The 23478-nt window shown below is 29.7% G+C and overlaps 1 protein-coding gene across 5 annotated transcripts in view; it reads right to left on the reverse strand.

The window, feature by feature from the left end:
• yem (yemanuclein) overlaps positions 1-23478 on the reverse strand; it is a 182062-nt gene that overhangs the window by 78219 nt on the left and 80365 nt on the right. For 4 of the 5 annotated variants that reach the window (XR_012758216.1, XM_075378486.1, XM_075378484.1 and 1 more), the window contains exons 10-11: positions 18716-18796; positions 8153-8188 (exon numbers count right to left, since the gene is read on the reverse strand). Coding sequence is in view for 4 of the 5 variants with exons in the window: in XM_075378486.1 (XP_075234601.1) it covers positions 8153-8188; positions 18716-18796 (117 nt within the window). In the remaining variant the exon portion in view is untranslated. The remainder of the gene's footprint in view (positions 1-8152; positions 8189-18715; positions 18797-23478) is intronic. The other variant, XM_075378485.1, reaches the window with a different exon arrangement.

Below are 23478 nucleotides of genomic sequence, written 5' to 3' on the forward strand. Positions count from 1 at the left end.
ACCGTGATATTTGTTAATTTTGTTTATATTAATTGTAAGGAACAGCTGCTTGGGTGGAGCTGAAACTGTACAAATTCACTTCTAGAATAATTCTCTAACATCACATTTATACAGTTTTCAAACCCTTGTAGAAGATATCATACTTATAATGCTTAGAATCTTGATTAATAAATCTAAAAAGGATATGTTATTAATAATATCTGGACTAAAAACAATTTATTCCAGCATGTAATTGAACTGGATAACACATATTGATGTAACTCACATCATGGGTAAAAAATTTTATCTGTCAAAGAATTGAAGACAAGATAGATACCTGAATGGAGGGAAGGGTTCTGTTTTTTAAAGTTTGAATGAATCATTTCATGATCCTTTTATAAAGAAATTGTAAAAAGAAATTATCAACTAATGCAGAACTTACTACCTACATCTGCTCCTTCTTTCCTGGTAACAATTCATAGGATGAGAGAACAGGCACTGTTATCCAGTAATTTTGCTTTCCACAACAAGTAAAACCTGGGGCTATAGTGTTTACTGTTAAAAGCCCTAGCCTTCTAATTCCAAATTCATAAATGCCAAATGACCCTATTACTACTAAAACTAATTGATAATTAAACGGCATCATCAGAAACCTAATCTGATTTGTTATTGAATCTAAACTTATGCTACTATGATAATACATCTAACCACAAATAAAAACTGTTGTCACAAAAAAAAAACTACAATGGGCATTTCATAAATAATGTACAATGATAACACTTGAGTTGATGAAATCCTAATGAAAATGAAAAGCGATGCAAATTGCAGTAAAAGACTTTAGAGATTGCACTTACTTCCCTAGAGTAAAATATTTTCAATTATGTTGGAAATGGTGTCTGCAACAACCAAGAGTACTGTGGTAGTTAAAAATTAAAGATTATATATGACTGAAAGATTAATTGGCAAAAACCTAACAAATTTGAAGTGCTTATAGACGTTTGTGGTGAGTTGGCAACAGATTGTAATGCAGTTTCAACGCGGCTGCTTACTTTTGTGAAGGATATGCAAGCATAAACAATGGTTGATGGCAGGAAGAGTAAAAACATCAATAGGCAAATAGCACTGAACTCATATTTGACTTTCTTGAAGATCATTGATAAGTGATATGCAAGGAAATATCTACCACAAGCTACTGGATCTAAGAAACATCAATATTCCCCATTTTAAAAAGTAATAAGAAAATAAATTTTGATCTGTACTATTTGACTGTCAAATAGAAGCAGATCTGAACATTGCAACATAAATGAAACAAAGAATTCCATTAAAGTCATGCAATCCTGAATGAATTGTTCTAACTAATGAAACATGGGTTAGACTTTGAGCTGCATTGAAAATCAAATCAAAATAGAGAAGTTCATTCTCTCTGCAATTCAAACATTTTGTACACTACTCTAACCCCGTCATGAGGTGACCTAACACAATGTAAAGCCTTAAGAAGAAAAAGTGCCAGTACAATGACTTTTGAAAGTGGAGTATATCTGAAATACGTCAACATGTGATTTAGTTATGGTGAATCTAAGAAAGATAAATAAATGTACTCTATATCTTTTCTTATAGTTATTGAGGAATCAGCATGACAGATACAGCTCTATGTGAAACTGTGATAGCAATTTAATATTGTGACTAAACTTTGCATGACATGAATATTTATGCTTTGTGAAGAATGTAACTGATTTTCTGAGGAAGTAAAAGCGTGGAGTGTTACCTCATATTAAAAAGAAAAAAAAAAAAATTAAATTGCCTTATTTTTTTTACATAATCATATTTTAAATAAAATACGTTAACAGTGAAACAAAAAATAGAGTTAAATCCAGAAAAATCCGGGCAATGGAAAATGATAAATTATTAAATATACTTTTTTTCTAATTAAAAAAAAGAGGAAATATTAAACTTAAAAAAAATACAGTAGCCCACAAACGAATCAGCATTTTACTAAGCTGTATGGATAATTAATTATTTGATTAATTACGTGGTGAAAGAGATGAGCTGGAGTGGTAAAATTAATTGTAATTTCCTTTGTTGTAAAAAACAAAATCTTCTATTCGTTAATTAATTATAAAAAAATTACATAAATTATATTAATTTAAAATATAAAAAAAAAAGATATTTTAATCAGAAAACCAGTAAGTTAAGTCATATAGATTAAACTTCAATGTTTAAAGCAAAAAATTAGCTATAAGCAAAAACATTAAACAAAAACTATCCTTAACAACTTGCACAGTTCGCATTAGAGCTTCATTATTTTCTTCTTTTTTTTATAACAAAACAAATCAAACAAGGAAACAAAATTATTGTTTTCTTATAAGATCAGATTCTGTTAAAAACATCTACTCTCACAAGGATAAGAAGATAATTTACTTTTCTTATGTAAACTTTATCTGACAAAGTTTCATATCTGTCATATTAAACAGTCCTACTCTGTTATTTACAAAAACAAGAATTAAAAATTACCATTCAAAATAGTTTAAAAATAATTTATAAAAAGCAAAAATGAACAATGCCAAAACTGAAGAACAAAAAAAAGGAGACAAGGATGTACAGTCTATCTCTGATACTGGTTCATTTTTATGAAGTAACAAAGAAACTTTAAGAAAAATGTAAGAAAAAAACAGTCAAGGAACAAAAAACTAATTTGTAAAAATTTAAAAATAATACTACTTCAAAAAAAAATTCAATTTGAAAGTAAAGAAAAGTTAAAAAATTACATGAATAAAAGCAGGTTTGAATAAAGGGTAGTATAAAGGGAATTGAATAAATAAATAAAGGGAATTTTACTACTTACGAGATAGAATAAAAATGGGAAAAATAAGTTGATAAAAAGCAGAAAAGAAATCCCTAAATGCAAATCTATGAAAACCTAATGGTTCCATGACACCTGAATTTAAAAGAGAATAATAGCATCCTAAAACTGAAACGGGTGAAGAAAAGATAAAATACTATGATAAATAGTATTTAACACAAACATAGTTGTACCGATGTTCATTCAGTTTTGAGAATATTTGTAACCAATCTTCGGTAATCTCCTTCAGTTGCTTAATTATTGTCACTGATGACCTAATCAACACTCCTGTATCATTTTTATATCGAAATCAACCTCATCAATAAAACAAATAAAATTCAGCTTGCAGCAAGTCAAGAAAGTACAACGGGTAGTCTAGAGATATTATCACAATGTATATGTAGGTAACAGCCATTAAGCACTGAACAATATACTGGTGATATCATATTTGTGCTTGTTTGTATGGAGAACAATTTTTCAAAAAACTAACAGAATGTGACTTTAATTGAAGATAACAATTTGCAGCATTAAAACCTTGGCTATAACTGCTATGTCTTCACTTGAAATATTTACTATTGATGAAAATCAAATTTTCAGTATTTACTCAGATTGCACTTAGTTATTTTTCATTACACAGAGATGAAGACATCATCAATATTTTGGAGAAAAATATTTTGTTATTAGTTGCTTCAACAGGAAAAGCCTGTTCATAATAACCATTAAGGATTCTTAAAAAAAAAGATATTGTAAATTATACATTCCAGAAAATTCATCAATTAATGTACTGAAAGAATTTAAAAATGATGGATGTTTAAACAAATTTTCATGAAAATGCTTTATCTTCTATTATATAAGGCGCATGACATCAGAGGAAAAGACAAAAGAAATTATGTGAGTGCGATGGCATTTTCTATGTGATAAATATACAGATTGATTAAAAGACAAAAATCATTATTTCTTCCAAGACTGTAATTCCTACATAACAGCTTAAAGTAAAATAATATAGATAAAAAAAAAAAATTAGCACCTTTCCCTTATTACAATATACCATGAAGCTGTAGCTGGGAAAGTAAAAATAATATATAAAAAATAAGTTTTACGTTATATTTATAGCCCTCCATCTGAATTTAATGACTACAAAACTATTTTACTATCAATCAGTTATCTCTTAACTTTACAGGATGAGTGTATTTTATCTCCACTTATCAAATTTTGTTGTCAATTAGTCAGAATAGGATTAATTTAAAAAAAAAACAGTTTTTGTTAAACAGCAATAAATTTTAAATAAGATTTTACAAATTATCACTAACACATATGTTTTTCATATGAAAAACATACCTGTCAGTGATATAACACCTCTAAAATATGCTTAAATGATCTATAATGTAGAATAGTATTTTCCTCAGAATTGCATATTAACTTGAGAAAATTGGTAGAGATTTATTTAAAAGAAAGTTACAGTAGATTACAAAAAGTCTCAACAAATGACAAGCAGCGATTAGTAAGAATACAAAATCCACCAGTCACACTAGTTTTGGTTTTTAAAAAAAAAATTACTTTATTTAGCAAATATTTTTTCTCCATTTTCATACGTATTAAAACAATACAATTTTTATTTTTTTTACCAAGAAATTATTTCCCAATAATAATCATATTTTGAAAAGATTTGGTCACGTCATATTATCACTATTTTATGGGAAAAAATATTGCCTGAGAAAAAATGCTCTCACTACAAGGAAAATAAAGACAAACTAATATTATTTAGAATTACAGTAGGACACCGATAATTCATCACCTTTGGGACTGAAAGGGTGATGAATTAACAGAAATGATGAATTACTGAATACTGTAACGAAAGTCAGATTACATAAAAATTAAGCTGTATTGCCTAACCATTATCATCCCCCCTTCTGTTAGTAAATGTGTCATAAAAAGACAGCAAACTGATGAGCTTTAACTGCAGTATTCTAGTGAACAATTAATATTTTATTATACAGAAACATGTAGTATACTTACCTAAGTAAACCATTCACTAACACAGTTTTTTATAAAAATTATGTGTATACTGTACTATACTTAAAAAAAATCACTACATATACAACACTACAATACGTAAGTCAAAGACTAACACACAGTAACTATAGAACATTGTAAGCCTATGTTTTGTTATTTAAGCACTTCTATCTATAAAACCTATAACCTAAAAGGTACTGTATTTAAATTTATGTTTACATATTTACACTTCATTTTACTTTCTAAAGAAATCTGTAATTTTTGTTTGCACTTTAACATTCCTTTCTTTTTCTAATGTGAATTGACAAACTTGTCGCATAGCAATTAACTTCGCCCACCTGTACTTCTTTTTGATCGGAATATCATTCGATACATTTTGCCAGCATCTCTCCGATTTCTTTGCAGCTCATTTTACTCACCGAATTATCATCGAATTCTTCATCTTCAGCACCTTCCTTTAAAGGAAGGTATCCTCATTTGTAACATCACTTAAACAAAGAATGCTGTCACACAAGGTGAGTGAGAAAAGTAATAAGATTGGTAACACTGTGTCTACTGGTCTGTTCATACCTTTCACATGCTCAGTACAAGTTTCAACTCCGTTCAACCAACACAATATTTTTGACAGCGCCATCAGTCAAGTTGTGTTACAAAAATGGGCATTGGAATTTAGAGCAATGCTGTGCAATCAAGTTTTGTGTTAAATTTGGGGAATTCGCGAGTGTGACCTTTGAAAAGATGAAACAGGCCTATGGGGAACATTGCTTATCAAGAGCACAAGTTTTCTGCTGACACAAGTTATTTTTGGAAGGCCGAGAACACGTTAAAGATCAATCTTGCTCAGGGAGACCTTCAGCTTCAAAATCTGATGAAAACATTGAGCGTGTGAGGGTTCTCGTGAGATCAGACCGTCGTTTAACAATAAGTTTGATGATGAACAGTTAAATTTAAACACTTTCACCCACATCAAATTTTGACAGACGATTTGGACATGCGAAAAGGTTTGAGCAAAACTGGTGCCAAAAAGCCTCACAACGGAACAGAAGGAAAGAAACATGTGCGTTGTTCTTCTTGAGAGGATTGACAACGACCAAGAATTCTTCAATCGTGTGATCACAGGTCATGAATCCTGGATATTTGAGTATGATCCTGAAACAAAGCGGCAAAGTGAAGTGTGACACACTCTGTCATCTCCTCGATTGAAAAAATGCTGAATGGGCAAATCAAAGATCAAAACCATGCTGATTTGCTTTTTTGACAGTAGGGGTATCGTGCGTAAAGAATTTGTTCCTCCAGGACAAACTGTCAACCAAGTGTTTTACAAAGGTGTCCTTGAAAGGCTCAGGAAAATAGTTATTCGCGTGAGACCAGACATTGCAGACTAGTGGATGCTTCATCATGACAATGCTCCATGTCACACGGCCATTTCCATCAGGAAATTTCTGACCTCAAAATGCATTCCTACGGTTCCTCAACCCTCATATTCATCTGATTTGAGTCCTTGTGAATTTTTCCTTTTCCCGAAATTGAAACATGTCTTAAAAGGATGTCTTTTTAGAACTCTGGAGAACATTCAAAAGACTGTGACCGACCAGTTAAAAGCCCTACCAGTTGAAGCCTTCCAGCACTGCTACCAGGAGAGGGAACAATGATTCCGCTGGTGTATAGCTGCCCAAGGGAACTACTTTGAATGGAATAACATTGTTGTTTGAAAAAATTAATAACTTTGGTAAGTAAAAAGTCAATCTCATTACTTTTCTCACACATCTCGTAAGTTTCTTTCAATTTCAAATTTTCGTCTGAATCTTCTTCTTCAGGTTTTGGTAGCTGCTCAGAACACAATTTATTCCAGCTCAAGGAGCCAAAAAAAATCTCAAACTTTTGTCAATTTTAAACGTTTCATGCTAGACATTTTTGCTTCATAAGTAATGTATAGTAATAGGTACGACATTAGTACGAACAAATGACTCAACGATGCAAAGTTCACTTTGCAATGAATTTCAGAAACGAAAAGGAAATGATCTAATACAGTATCTTTGATAAGGTACTAAATTGTATAAGAAATATGTAAGCGCTGATTAGATAATAATGCCCAAATAAAAATGTTTATATGAATGAAAGATATGTAAAGTATTTTTATCAGTTCTTTTCACGTGATTACTGTAATTTATACATAACGTTCAGTAGACTCATACAAAAAAGTTAAGTCGCAATTAGGAGTGAATTTTTATCCTGTAGGCCTAAGCAGATAAGAGTACTTTTTATTAGTAATTAGATATTTAATTTACTTTAGTATATCAGTATTGTATCTCTAAAACAAAAAAAAAATTTGCCAGAGGGGTGACGAATTAACGAATGAGATGAATTATTGGAGTTCTACTGTAACTTTTTTTTACCAGAAAGCAGTTTTTTTTGTTACCTCATAATTATTAACAGATTGAATAATTTAAATCCAGTTTTTAAAAATGATTTGTAATTTTATAAGAATGATTAAGATGCTTAAATATATAAAATTGCATAGTCTTTAAAAATTAATTTTTTCTTACAATTAAACACTGAGAGTAATATATACAAACTTGGTGGCTTGCCATTTCAATCGTGTTGGTCATTGCTGGTAAGCACTTTTTTGTACATGCGCATAAACCTACTCATAATTATAAAAATTACCCAATCAGGGTTTTCTTTTTCTTCTTACAATGAATGTATAAACATAAAAAAACTTCCTCTAATTACATCAGTTTCCAACAGTATTTGAGAAATAAATAATGATATGATCATGGAAATGTCTTGTAAATTGTTAAGGAGAAGTTTATGAAAGTATTAAAACTTATAACTAATTCATCCCATATACATAACATCAATAGACTGGATAATTTTTAACATTTAAAAATTACATTTTTTTTAATAAAATATTTTAAATCAATTTATATATTATAAGAAGGAGACAGGTAAAGCATCTCTAAAGTGGTTCCCAACAAAATTCATAAATTAATAATTATAATTATTTTTTATATATTACAATTTTTTTAAATTCTCTCAATTATATCAGAATTTATAGCATTAAAGTTAAAATTTTTGTTTTTATTAAATTAATCATTTTATTAAAAACAATGAATTTTTTCTTTTATGAAACAAATGATTATATTTTTTAAATATAATTATAATTAAAACAAGTGAAAAAAAGTTGTGAACCACTCAACTGAGAAACATGTACAAAAATGACTATGATTTATATTACAAGTAAAGCATAGCAAGACATAGATAACAGCAAAATGAGGTGAAGGTGACTGAAAACTTTTAAGGAGTTTTATCGTCCCTTACCAGTAATACCTATGCAACTCCCAATACATCTGTGGGCTGTAATTTGAGTTCAATGTCAGAAGTACCATGAAAAAGAAAACCAAATTGAAGAGGGAAATAATCAAAATTATATACAAATATATATAAATAAATAATATATAATTACAAAATAAAATTACCATAAAACATTTTAATAGTTAAAACTTTCCACAATTACTTTTAAAAAATATAAATAAAATATGATTGCAAATATAATTATTAGTTGACAACACTAGAGGGCTATAAAAATGGAATCATGTGAAACATATTAATTCCTTCTGACAGAAATTATTCTAAAACATTAAAAAATAATTGCTTATGAAAGGTAATATTTAAAAAAAAAGTATATAAAACTGATAAGCAATTTTATGGCATATTTAATTATTAGATTTGAAGTTTATAATTCACTTACCATCAAAAGTAATTTATTTAATTTTCCTACTTTTATGTTAAACTTTCACATACCTTTTAGGAAAATTTTCTTCAAAACTAATAAAAAATAACTCATGAAAACCAAAGAAAAGAATAGTATTTTTAAACTGATTCTACTTTACAGCCAAATAAAAGGTAAACAAATTAAAAATGTCCTTTATAAACTGTCTTCTTTTCTCATCATCCTTATACTGTAGGTCTGAAAAGTTCTCAAACTAAATTTCTGTAGTCGATACAAGTAGCGCCATCTCTTAGACAACCAAGGAACTATGTAGTACAATGTCTGACGAGTGTGTGCACAAAATTTCATCACTCCAGTCTCGAGTTATATTTAGCCGCGTACATTGCGTTCATGTGACCGACCTTATGCATGGAACAGAGAAGCTCGATAAAATTTTGTGTTCCGACTTCAAAAAATTTTCATTGAAACTTGTTCAATGATACAGCAAACATTTAGTGATGAAGCTGCATCTTGTACTACAACATACACATGGTGAAAGCAGTTTAAAGATGGTAGAGAGTCGTTAGATGACGACAAACGAAGCAGGAGGCTGTTAATAGCTGCTCATGATGAAAACGTTGCGAAAGTGCACATGCTCCTGCTCAAACAACCTCATCTTACCCTTCGGGCCATAGCAGTAGAGCTAGACATCAGTAAAAATGCGGTAAGTACAATTCTAACAGAAGAAATGAATCGCTGAAAGGTGCTCCTCTCTTTTTTTATTTGACACCTCTCGACCGAAGAACAAAAACAGGCGCATCTTTCTTACTCTAAAGACTTCACTGAAACTGCTGACAGCACCTGAATATTTCCAAACAATTGTAACTAGGGATGAAAGCTGGTGCTTCATGTATATGATCCGTAAACGAAGTGTCAATCTGCTGCTTGGTTGAATCCTGAAGCACAAAGGCCGGTAAAAATCAGGCAGCAAAAATCAAGAGTGAAAATGATGTTGATTGCATTCTTCGACTCAAAGGGTCTGATTCATCATGAATTTGTCCCAACTGGTCAAACTGTGAATTCTAAATTCTATTTGGAAGTAATGAAATGCCTGATGCGTTGCATTCATCAAATCCAGCCTGAGTATCAGAATCCAGGCAGTTAGACTCTCTTGCATGACAATACCTCTACACACATGGCAACAGTTTTAACATGTTATTATACCGCAAATCAAATCACCGTCCTATCCCACCCACCCTATTCACCTGACTTGGCTCCAGCAGACTATTTTCTGTTCCTGAAACTCAAGTTAGAAGATGAAAGGCCGTTTTTTCAATAACATTCTGGACATCAAAAGGGCTTGCACCGAGCAGTTGAAGGCGATCCCATCCAGTGATTTATCCAGAGCGCTCTACCAGCGCTGCAACAAGTGTATAACTAGAGAAGGGTTCTATGTAGAGGGCTGATGCAAGTAAATTAATTTATCTTTAAATCTGTATTTTTATTTAATTTAGTTTGGGAACTTTTCAGACATACTGCGTATTCAGTTTGGTTGCTTTTTTAACCACTGATTTGATTTCCAGTTATCTGGGATATTCTGAGTATCAGTTATTTTTCAAGTAATAAATACTTCATTTAGGAATGATCTATGAATTGATTTTCTCTTTCCTGATCCTTTATTTCTTTTGCCTTAGGCAAATGCCATTGGATCGATCTGCCATTACTTTATTGGAATAATGACCATTTACACCGAAGGAGCTGATTTGCTTACTCAGTAAAACCAGTTTCCTATTTCTATTCCTAATCAATCAAATCAGAAACACTTATCACATTGCCAATGAATCAAAGTTGATAAAAAAATACATTTTATTATTTCATGAATAAAAATGAATAGTTGTCTTACAAGCAGCAGTCTATAGATATGCTATATTATTTTCTTATTCGGCTAATCAAAACAAGAATACTGGTTTTGTGATTTAGAAATAATAATTCCTGACAAAATTTAAAGAGTGGTTGATAACTGGAAACCAGTGTTAAAAAAATTATCGAACTGTATGAGGATTTTAAAAAAAAGACTGGTTGTTAAGACTCGTTGACTGCCTAATACTTCAAGAATTTTTTCACATATTTGAGTTAATAGGGTTTCACATATTTATATGTGTTAATTTAAAAAATAATAAAAGAAAAGATAATGATCTTTAGTTTTCCTTCAATTATTTTGATGAAAACTTCCCATTATGAAATAAAATTGATTGTGTAGACAAAAGAGACATTAAGAAATAAAATGAAACACAACCTTCAATTTTTTGTTACTCTGGAGCAAGTTATAAAACTTCAGAATTCTCAGTAACAATATAGTGCAACTAGTACAGAGAATGTCAAAAAAAACAAAAACATGTTTATCTAATTTTAAGTAACAAAACAGAATCAAGACATTAAAAATATTTTTATAAATAGTGCCCCAATATAAAAATAGTACTTTTGAAAAATTGATAATCTAGAAATGGAATATTTAACAAATTGTTTCAAATATCCTAGAAGTTCTTGTGTTGGAATGGTTTATTTAACTTTGTGAGAGGTTTGATTTTCAAGAAGATGACTGATTTTCAAATTATTAAAAATACAATTTCTTGAATTTACGTGAACACCACTTAAAATCATTTGTTTCATTTAGAGAACTAAGCATGTTACAGTAGAGAAAGATGACAAAATTTTCACTATGAAAGATGGTAGTTGAAAAATGCCATGCCTGACCAGGATTCGAGCCTAGGCCTCCGGATAAGACTGATATTCAACCATTCCACCACAGAGATAAGCAGTTTTTTATCTTAAGATTTTTTAAAAAATAAACATAAATAAATATTTTTTTATAGTTTTTATTTTCACTACAACAGTGTACTAAAAATTTGCAAAAAAAATAATTTAAAGAGTCAAGTTATTTTAATTCTCGTATCATATTTAAAAATAAACATCATTTTGGATTTTTTTTCTAAAGTGATACGGAAAGTGTAATAGTACAGCGCATTTTTTAGCGAGCATATTAAATACAAATTGATTGATTAATAAACAGAAATGACACTAGTATGCTCTTGAGCATTCCCTGTAATAAACTGCCTAGCACGAACTGTAAAATCTAGCATGGTATAACTGATCAATCAAAAGTACAACAATAAGGTTGACGACAGTTAAAAGTTCAGTGAAATACTTATTCTGAATTTCTGAAGCTTAATTAGATGAAGTAAATCAAAGTAAAAATATCTCTAATTATTGAAAACTTTATTAAGAGAACAAAACCGAGGCAAACATACTGATGAAGGTAGAATGTAACTTGGATTTCTGGTTGCAGAGAAAATGTTACATGATCAGAAAAACAGCTATAAAGATATAAATAAAATTTTTAATTTTTACTTTAGAAACAACTGATCTATTTGCACTGAAATTTTATATAAACTGGATGATCCATTTCATTTTAGGAAGCACTAAATAAGAAAAGGTATTGTGCAAAGGTACATGAATAGAAAAGTTGGTTAGAATAGTTTATTCTAACCACCTAAAAAATACATTTACAAACTAAGAAATAAAATGATTCTATAGAGCACTTGGAAAGTTTCTGTGCACTGGAATTATAGAAGTGTAATGACAAAACTTAATTACTACTTTGTATTTTTATTTCATTATTTTATAAAAAACAGATCTTACAATAACTGGAATAGTTTACAAAAAATGGTGAAAATGATCTCCTCCAATATCAATAAAACACTGCACATTTTTCAATTTGTTTTCAAATAACTTCAACCAATGGATGTACTAGAATGTTTCATACATATGCCGTAATTGCGTTTTTAGTTCATCAATTGTGCGTGGTCTGTTGCGATAGATTGCTTGATTCACTGTCCCCCATAGAAGGTAATCTTGGAGAGTGCAACTTATGCAATGACTTTGATGGACCTTTCACTTAGTCTGTGGTCTTCCACTTGATCAGTGTATTCAACAGTTTTTGTTGCCTTAAATTTTTCAATAAGAGTTTCAATGGCACTGCGGGGAGGAAAAAGAGTATTTGGAAAATTTAAAGAAAACGTGTGCTTCACTAAATCATTATACTTATCACTTTCATGAAAGACATGTTCAACGAGAATAATGCGTTTCTCTAATAGAACAACCACTACATTTCTCACAACTATTGATTCTGATAAATGAAACAACACAAAGCACATTCAATCACAACTCAACAATTGACGTCTTGGTTTACTACTGAGCAATGACCAGTGAATTTACAGGGCAACCAACCAAACACTGAAAGAACAGAATGCACCAAATAATTCTAAAGCATACTGCACAGCGACTTTCCGAATGCACTGTATTAATGATTGGTAACAAAAAGCTAAATTTTGAAATAATGTATATTAATTTTCAGTTTAAGTGAATTACCATCAAAACATTTACAAAAGCTTAGAATGTACCAATAGATTAATCTACCATGTTTTAAATAAATCTGCTTGCTTGTATATGTTTACCACCACTCCTCTCTGAATCATTCACTATTTACACTGATGTTCTTAATCACTTACATTTCTCCAACATTTATATCCTCAAATACCATTATTTTATATTTACACAGGATCTGGTTTTATAGTAAACATCATTTACTCTTAAGGGAATGAACCTTATTACATGACCTCTGATATCTTAGGTGCTTTACATGGGTTACAGTCTAAGAAGACAGAGGGAGAATTTAACCGTTAAATTAATGTAACATTTTCTGTTAATTTATTTAAATAGGCCTCAACACAAATCAGTGAAAAATACTAAATTAATTTTAAGAGTACATAAGCAAATTAAGATAAATAAAAAAAAAGGCAGTGTTAGTAAAATAATGACAATACGTGTATTTAAATTCTGCATCGTTCAGTAAAAAAACAAAAAGGAAAGTACCTAAAAAAAAAACTTCTACAGTAGTAAAATATATTGAAATATTACAGAAATGAAATGAAGTCTTAATTCTGGCTAAATGATCCAGAGAGCATTACAGTACCTTTAATCATGCTGCCACTAAGAAGAAAATGACCAAATCTCAACAGATTATTCAACGGAACTGCGCACTTTTAATATCCTAACAATTAGGTTAAAATGGAATATATCATATTGCTATATACAACATATAACAAAATCATTAAAGTTAAATACAGAGAAACTGGATAATTAACTATATGACCTATATAACCTAAGACAGAAACTGCAACTAATCTACACTCACAGTTTTAATTAATTGTAATATAGAACATCTTTTAAAACTTTTTTAATAAATCATAATACATGATAAATTAATAGTACAGGAATTCTGTCATTTTGACTGAATCCTAAGAAAAAAAAAAAAAATTAATAAAAATATGTCTTTACAGAAATGAAATCTACAAGAACAAATACTAAATATAACATCTTGAAACAAGATGATAATCATTCAAAGGGAAAACGTTAGGGATGAAAGCAAGGTATTGTAACATTCCTACCAAAAACTAAAAATGTTTGGAACAGCTTTTATAGTACTGGAACACTATTTTCAAAGTTTCTACAAAATAAATTTTTTTAAAATTTTATCAGCATTTTAACAGAATGATCATTAGTATTAATCAATAAGTTTAATTTCATTATTAAAAAATTAAACATGAATATGAGATTCTCTGTACCAAAAATACAAGAAAATTCTAAGGAAAGCAATATAATATATAAATTACAATAGCTTAGAATATATTATAAAAAAAATCAAGTAGATCCTGTAAAATGTAATAAAAATAAAAATATTTAAAACTTTTTTTGTAATTAATTTCAAAATAAATTACATGGAATTTCATGCGTTATATAAAAAAATTTAAATTATCATAAAAAAATATAGTTAATACTTTAGTAAATCTTAAATTACAGCTGATCTTTTTCACATGACATAAATCTAAAGCTGACAATGCAATTAATTATTTTATGATTAAAAAGGATAAAGAAAAGCATAGTAAATAATAAATTTAAAAAAAAACAAAAAACAACAAGAAATCTTATTTAAAATAATATAAAATTATGAACTGCCATGATTTCAAATGTTACAGCATATTTCTCTACCATTTATTTCTATAAATACAGTTCGACTTTCATAAAAATTTAACTTCCACCACTACACTAATATTAAAACATTTTTATTAATACATGATAAAAATAAAATAACTACATAAAAAAATACAATTAAAATATAGCTATTTATAGAATAATGAGCTGAAATCTGAAATCTATATATATATATATATATATATACTAATATTTCTATGAACAAAAAGAACTTTCAGAAGAACTTTATAAAATGGTTAATATTTTTTGACTAACTGCTTAAATTTCATGATTATAATTTTTCCATTTTTATGATTAAAACTGCCTTAAAATGCTCTCTAATCTTAGTCACAACATTTTTTTCCAGTAAAAAATTAATATAAATCTGAACATTAAAAATATTTTTAGAATTTTACTAAAGATCAAATTACAAAAAAAAAAAATTGAATTTTTTTAAGTGCAATTACTTCTGAACCAGCCATTAGAAAATAAAGTATACTATAAATGATTAAATGATGGTGAGCGGTACTAGAATAACCTATAATGAAAGTTGACAGGTATTACCTTCAGTATGTATTATGGGTATTATATTATCTATATAAATTAAAGTGTAAATGTTAGTTTATTCAGAATCTTAAATCACCGAAAGTTCTTCACAGATTGCTTTGAAATTTTGACACAACGTTGCATTCAAATACGCCTGTTTTTATATACCTAAGATGTCACACCTGTGACAGGTAAAAACATGTTTTTTTTAAAAAAACAGCACTATCTGTTGGACATAAAAGCAACACACGCTATACTAAATATTTTTCAATTCTGTTTCAACGTTTCCGATATGTATGTTCGTTGTACACTAAAAAACTATTGGACCAATTTATGCAGGGGGGAAAAGGGAATAAGGAAAAAATGGAAAAGGAAATGGAAAGGGGAAAGAAGAAAAAATTAAGGAAAAGGATAAATGGGGAAGGAAAGGGAAATAGGGAGAAAAAGGGGAAATTTGAAATGGGGAAAAGGGAATATGGTAAAAATGGAACTGGGGAAAAAGGAAAAGGGAGAAAGGGTTTGTTTAATTAAACTTTCAATTGCATTCATTTAATCTATATATATATATATATATACTCAAATTTAGCAATAGCGAAGCACTGCTGGGTCTGCTACTGTAATATAAATGTATTATTATAATAACAGGCGATTTATACTTAAATTTATAGATAATTGTACTTATTTTCTTGTGAATTTTTTGTAAAATTTTAGAGCTTTAAAAGATAAAAGAACAATTTTTATCTGTTATTTCAGAATTTAATAACTCAGTATTTCACAATATAACATGACATATATATATATACACACACAATGAAATATAGTACTATTTAAATTATTATGGTTTTTTCTTTTGTAACTTGACAAAATAATGGATTGAATAATATTTTTAATTTATTACAACATAAACATACTGATACATATTTAAAATAAAGTTACAAAACATTATATTAAAAAGTTAGAATATAAAAACAGTTTATATGCAAGTCTTAATACGTTCTGTTTAGAAATAGTTCTGCTTATGTCTGTATAGAAAGAAACAAGCAGGATGCATGCTCAACTGCTAGCTGACAACTATACTATTTGAATGATCGTTTCATACTTTTCCCACCTCAAGTAAGAGCTTAATACTTTATTTTCAAAATATCGTCTTCTTATTCAAATTGTTTCAAGGAATACAACAATGTTTTTTCCTGCAAAATAATCACTAAAACTAAAGATAAGGATGTCTTGTAAAAAACCCTCTGTACGCTTAAATAATAGTAGTTTTGGGCTAAATTCTAATTATAATTATTAAGAAAAAATTGTTTAATCTACCTCCAAAAGTAGAAAATTTTCATCTTGATTGGTTTTGATTTTATAGTAATTCAAAGTTGACATTCTCAAAAAAAGTGCAAAAATCGTGAGTTTCTGCTTTTCACACCCCTAATTTTCAAATGAATGATGGTAACTGAAATCTGCTGAATTCAGTTAGCACAAAAATAACTGCAGTTTCCGATGATACCATCATTTTTATTTTGAGATATTTTTAAAGGGGATACAATAGTTAAAACACAAGTGCCATCTTTCACGGCAACCGCTATAAATGCTAAAGCAAAACCCAGTATAGAGTAAGATTATACATATCTCATCTGACAATGCCATATTTAAATAACAAGAACCTTTTAAAGAAAACATTTGCAATCTTGACATCTGTCTGTATTAAGATCATCAGTATGAACCATTATCTTACAGAAAATAAATAAAAAAATTATAGTAATATTTACCTTTAACATGAATATAGACTAATGGAAGAAACATTTCTAGAAATAACATTTTTTGTCAGCCCAAATATTTATTTTCTTTTTTTTCTAGGCGAAAAATGTGTTTGCATATCATCACCGGGATACAATATATTGGTTGCAATTAAATAGATTTAAAAATTAATTAAGGACTAAAACCCAGCAATGTAAAAATATATCTTAAAAGGAAAGAGCTTGTATCTCAATTAGAATAATAAATTACCATCTGTTTTACAGCAAATTGCATAAATAGCTGAAAAACACCACAATAATTTAAATATAAATGGATGGTTCTAAGAAACTATAAAAATGTAAGATAAAATTTCATTATTCCCTAGAATAATTTGCATGTTAGCCCCTAGTTTAAACTTGCAACATAATGCCGCGTAACAGATACAAACCATAAGGATGTGGTGCACTGATAGTTGGCAGTCACAGCATGCACAAATAGATGGCCATGAGTGAGCCTGGTGCGCCCTATTCGCAAATAATAATCTCCTCTTGAAGGTTACTATTTCTGCATGAGGAGCTCCATGGTGACACAGCGTTCTTAATTGGATGAAGTTTATTTTTATTAGTATCTCATTCAGCAATATCCCCTCCCCCTTAAAGAATTTTGAAAAGTAATTAATATGATCAATGGGGCATTGATACATAGAAATACTTGGAGCCAAATCTGAAGAAAATCAGTTTGGTCAATCCTGAGATTTAAGGACAAAAGCAGTGCCGCACACATATATACATATGTTTTTTTTGCCTAGATGAACTAGTTGGACTCTAAAATGTAAAAATTTATAAAAACCCCAATACTCCATTTTTGATATGATCACCATACTTTCACCTTTAATACAAATAGCCTTTAATATTTGCCAGGAACGTGAAGGAGAGAATATTTTATGTTAAAAATTATTTAATTTTTGTTATATAAAAAATAATTAACTCAATGAGATTGTCTTTTATTAAAAACTAACAAAAAAGGCTCATTCTATTCTTTTTTTTTGTGGGGAAGGAAAAATTCTAAACAAAATGTTAAAATAGTTTTTCCATGAACAAGGATTTTTCTAAGAATTTATGGTGACAATAAATTTAACTACAAATAGGCTAAAAACTTATAAATTTCTTGTAAATAGATTTTACGTGAAGACATTTGCTTTTAAATGAATTACAAGAATAATGTTTACAAAATTGGAGACAAAAAGTACTACTTCAGGATGTTGTATCTGTCACTTTCCATACATCCACATATTTGAAACTACAATTAATCATTAATTACATAAACTATATGCTATTACCTTATAAGATAGTTTATGTAGTTTAGAAAATTACAATTTCCTTCAACTTTGTTGGACTTGACAAGGGGTAATTTTTTATACAATTTTTTTTTTAGTCAGACATCCTTTCTAATTAAAAAAAAATTTGTCAAAACATAATATCAGTAATAAATACAAAAGACATTAACTTTTAATAACATTATGAATGATCCTTGACTTTTCAAGTGTAACAGATTTCAGCTCAGAATATATAAATAATTAAATTTAAATTCTAGGATACTGGCAAATTAAGAATGGCAAAATGTGATTAAGGAGGGAGATATGGAAGTGGAGGCTGTTTGTAAAACATTTAACCATAAAGTGATTGACAGGACAATTACAGAAGAAGAAAATTAAATACAAGTAAATTATTTACATAAAAAAAATCGAATAAATAAACAGAAAAAATATTACATTACAAAATGCCCATAGAAAAAAAATTACTCACTTTTCTGCAGCAATTTTTTGGCAATCTTTGGAATATTTTTCTAGTACTGACGGCATAACAGAATCTATTGCAGATTTTAATCTGTAAAACAGAAAATGTTTTATAGCAAATTAGTTTATATTTATCTGCTACATCATCGAAAATGGTCCGTAAAAGAAAACAAACAAAAATGGACAGACTCAACCTCTGCAAAATCACAACCTAATTTTGAAATCCATACATATTTCAAGAGGAAACCTCAAAAACTAAAAATCTGGAAAAACCCTGACTACACCAAAACCGAATAGCAACTAGATCATGCCTTCATGGACAAACACCACCACGAGATCTACAATGTAAAAGTCCTCTGAGGAGTAGACGCACAGGCTCAGATCACTATGTAGTCAAAATTAAAATTAAATTTACTCCCCAAAGAAAGCAACAAAACCAAGCCCCTAAAACTAAAAGAAAAATGGACCCTACCCAACTAATCAAGAATGAAAATTACCAAAAAAATAACAATCACGGATAAACTAAAGATCTAGATGATTTTAAACAAACTGCAAACAAGAATTAGCCCCAATAAAATCCTGTAAAAAACATCAATGGTGGAACAGCGAATGTGCTGAAACAGTGGAAAAAGACATCAACAAGCATGGCTATTTCACCAGTCCCAAAAATCAGAAACATCCTTCCAAGATCTAGTAAGACAAACACCTGAATCCTAAGGAGAATAAGAATACAATATCATAAAGACAAATTGAAGTTGATAGAAGAATTCAATAAAACACAATCTAGAGACTACTACAAAACCTTCAAAAATCAGCTCCAAAAATATGACCCCCAATACTACTAATAAAGAATGAAAACAGTAAACTGGGCCATAACAGTAAAGATAACATGGAAATTCAAACTAAATATTTCAACAAACCTCTAAATTGCAAAGAACCGACAGAATTTCTAAACTTTAAGACCAACACCCCATTAACAACACTACCAGAAAACATCACTCTCCCACAATAAAAGAAGTCTACTGGGTAAGATGAAGAATTACAAAGCAGCAGGAGAATGTCAGACTTTAGAGATCTGGAAACATGCAGGAAGATCAGCAAAAACTGCCCTTCATCAACAGCTTGTCAATACCTGGATCAAAGAACTACCACAACACAGGATGACAATCCTCATCCATCTGATACACAAAAAAGAGGAAAAACAGATTTTAACAATTATAGGGGAATCTCACTCCTAGACATAAAATTCTTTCAAGAATCTTTCTCAACAAGATCAGTCTACAACTCAAGAAAGAACTAGGAGAATACCAGGAAGGTTTCATAGCCTGGAGAAGTCCAGACCAGATCATGGAGTCTCAAGTTAATAATGGATTTCAACAGGAAAAAACAGAGATATGGTGATAACATTTGCAATTTCAAGAAAGCTTATGACTGCATCCATAGAAAATCCCTACTACAAATTCTATGACACTTTGGATAGCAAATAAATAAACATGATAAAACTGACCTTCATAAACACTAAGTCAAAGGTAAAATTCAGAGGCGAGCTCTTGCAACCATTTGAGATCAAATAGGACTGTGCCAAGGCAATGGGCTCACCTTTATTATTGAACTGCACTTTAGAAATGGTAATGAGGGAATGGCTAAAAAAGTCCCCAAAAGTAAAAACAGGCTGAAAAATCAAAACAAACTGTCTCTGTATCACCGACTTGACAATACTAGTAAATGACACTGATGAAGCTATATCACATATATTACAACTTCAAAACTTTGCGAATAAAATTGGCCTCAAAATATCATTTGAAAAGACGAAAATTATGCCCCAAAAATAAACACGATCGAAAGAAGTAAACAGACTGAAATGGAATCAAAATAGTAATCCAATTTAAATACCTCAGATAAATAATAACAAACTACCTAAATGAAAAACCTCTATCCAAATACAAACAAACTAACTAAAGCTCAAAAATTAACCTGCCACTCATAAAATAAAAAAAGGCTATCAATAAACACAAAAATAAGACACTACAACACAGTTGAATAACCAGAAGCCGCTTATGAAGCAAAAACACCCTTCCACCTGAACAATCAAAGACTGAGACTCAGAAAATCGAATTTGAAGAAGCTGCATCAATAAAAATTACCACAAAGACAGGCAGTGGTGGATTGTGTCAAACAAAGTCGTGTATAAAGAGTTAGAACCCATCACTAATACCATGCGTAAGAGGAGACTAGAATTCTTTGGACATATAATGAGGATGTAAGACTCAAGACTTCTGAAACAGCTAGAATAGTACAATCTTGATTAAAACACAAAGACAGGATGCAGATAGATCCGAGAAATAAGAAAGGATCTAAAGGAAATTGGCCTTACATCAGACACTACAGATAATATAAGATTAAACAAGAAAATCAAGAACAAGATCACTTGCTTCACACTTGCAAGAAAAAAATTAACATGAACATTTTCAACAGTAGAAAGGGCACAAAGGTCAGAACGTATGAAAAAGAACTGGGAGGATGGCCGCAAGGCCCTAACAGTCCCATCTGTACCCCACTTGTATAATGAACTGACTTAAGTGATCCTATGTGTTCATAAGAAATAATAATAAAAAACACCAGAAACATTAAAATAAAATATAATATTTACCATAACAAAGCAGACTCAAATAATCACCATAAAATACACACAAAATAAAAACATGCCAAATTAAAATTTTGTAAAAATGTACCAAAGTGTTGCTATCACTAATTAATAACTTATTGCTACCATGGGAAATATTGAAATGATTCAATCATTGGTAATATGTAATCATAACAATATAAACAACATTAACACCAAAATCATTCTGTTTATTTGTTAATGAAAATACATTTTTAATTTCTTAAAATAAAAAATCATACATTTCTGTTTCATTATTTTATAACTATAATTAGAACATAGTATTCATTGCATTTTGTAGCTTATCGATGACAACATTAATATATATATATATTTTAGAGTAATAAAACAATCAAATGAAAATATATGTAGCTTTAAAAAATCTAATTAAATATAAATATCTAATGCAGAAAAAGAGAGCAAAAGGTTACATCACATTTGGTCATATACTGAGAGTTGTCAATTTATGATTTGAGATTCAAGGTTTAGAATATAAAAATAAAAATAGCCAATATAATACTTTAAAAGTTCTCCAACCATGGAATCAAACCATAAAATTAACAAAAATAGCCAACATAATATTTCAAAAGTTCTCCGACTACAGTATCAAACCATAAAATTAACAGGTATGTTTTTCGTTTTATATTACACTAGATGTTATTGTTAATACCTTAATATTTAAAAAAAAATCATTTAATGTAATTTATAATTGGGAATTAAAATTGAAAATAGTCTAAAGACCAAAGACATCTCTCTGTACGAAATTGTGTTATAATTCAGTGATACTGAACTTCGTTTTGTTATAACGGATACTGAAAATAATACATCATATATAGCCTGACAAGAATGAAATTACACATTGAAATATGCAACAGTAGAAAGAGTATTGATTAAAAATAGACAATTATGTCAGAATATCTCATTTACTACAGTATCAAAAAGATTCATAATATTTTTAAAAAGTTTTATTTTTTAAACAAATGAACAAATAATCTTCTGATGAATTGTAAAATATATGTTTGAATATGAAATTTTACTTACAATTTTCACAAATACTCAAAATAAGGTTTCCTCCAGATGTGCAGCATACATCAACCAGTAGTTAAAACTCATCCTGTACTTGAACGATCATATTTGGTGTCATTGCAGTGTCTGCTGGTAAAGGGAACACATAAGCAGTGTCTTTCACAAACTCCCACAAGAAAAGATGACATACAGGGAGATTAGGCGAACTTGGTGGCTGGTGACTAAATGTCAAATCAGCAGGACCCTTACAGCCAATCAAATGATTACAGAAGTTCATCGTTAAAAAATGCTCAAACTTGCAAAGTCGAAGGCAGTAATGCTCCGTCCTGCCAGAAAACAAATGCATGAGAGCTGTGAACTAGAAGAAAACCAAGTTCTGCATCATTTCAAAACATAAGATTCATGTAATACTGTTTACCATAAAAAGTACAGATCATAAACCTTTTCTCAGGAAATGGCACAGAAGATATTTACTTTTGGAGAGTTTCTCCCACGCTAGATTCTTGCATGTGGTGGTACATCGATCTAATTACATGAAATGTGGCCTACCTCTACAACATTAAGCAATTTTCTAGAAAGAAAAGTGTCATCTTCCTGCTTATAGAGGATGAATCCACTTAACTCCACATGTTTATCTCTTCAGGGATAATTAATTCAGGGATAATTTCAGATTCAGATTAACTGAATCTGTACGGTTTAAGTAACAAAAATCGCCACTAAATATGCCAAATATTTATATGAAGAACAGGTAGCTCTCAGTTGGCAACATCTTCGACTGATATATGGGGGCAATCTGTGGATTTCTGTTTACATAAACATCCTGCTAGTGGAATGCTGAATCCTCTGAGCAGTAGGAAATGCAATTCCAAAGAATTATCGATGAAAATCACACTGTAAAGTTGTCATGGACTCTCTTATTTTGAAGCAGAGAATGGAATGCTTTCTGTTGTTAGGTCACTGCCTTGACACAGACAGACAGAAGCACATCACAGGGGAGGCTAGCAGTGAAACTCTAGAAACCCCTCTCTTATGGTTCATTCAATAGTGGTGAACAGTTAAAGGCTTTTGAAATTTGATGAATCTTT

This window comes from Lycorma delicatula, chromosome 11 (genome assembly GCF_047948215.1).
Source record: "Lycorma delicatula isolate Av1 chromosome 11, ASM4794821v1, whole genome shotgun sequence".
In the NCBI taxonomy this organism is placed as follows: Eukaryota; Metazoa; Arthropoda; class Insecta; order Hemiptera; family Fulgoridae; genus Lycorma; species Lycorma delicatula.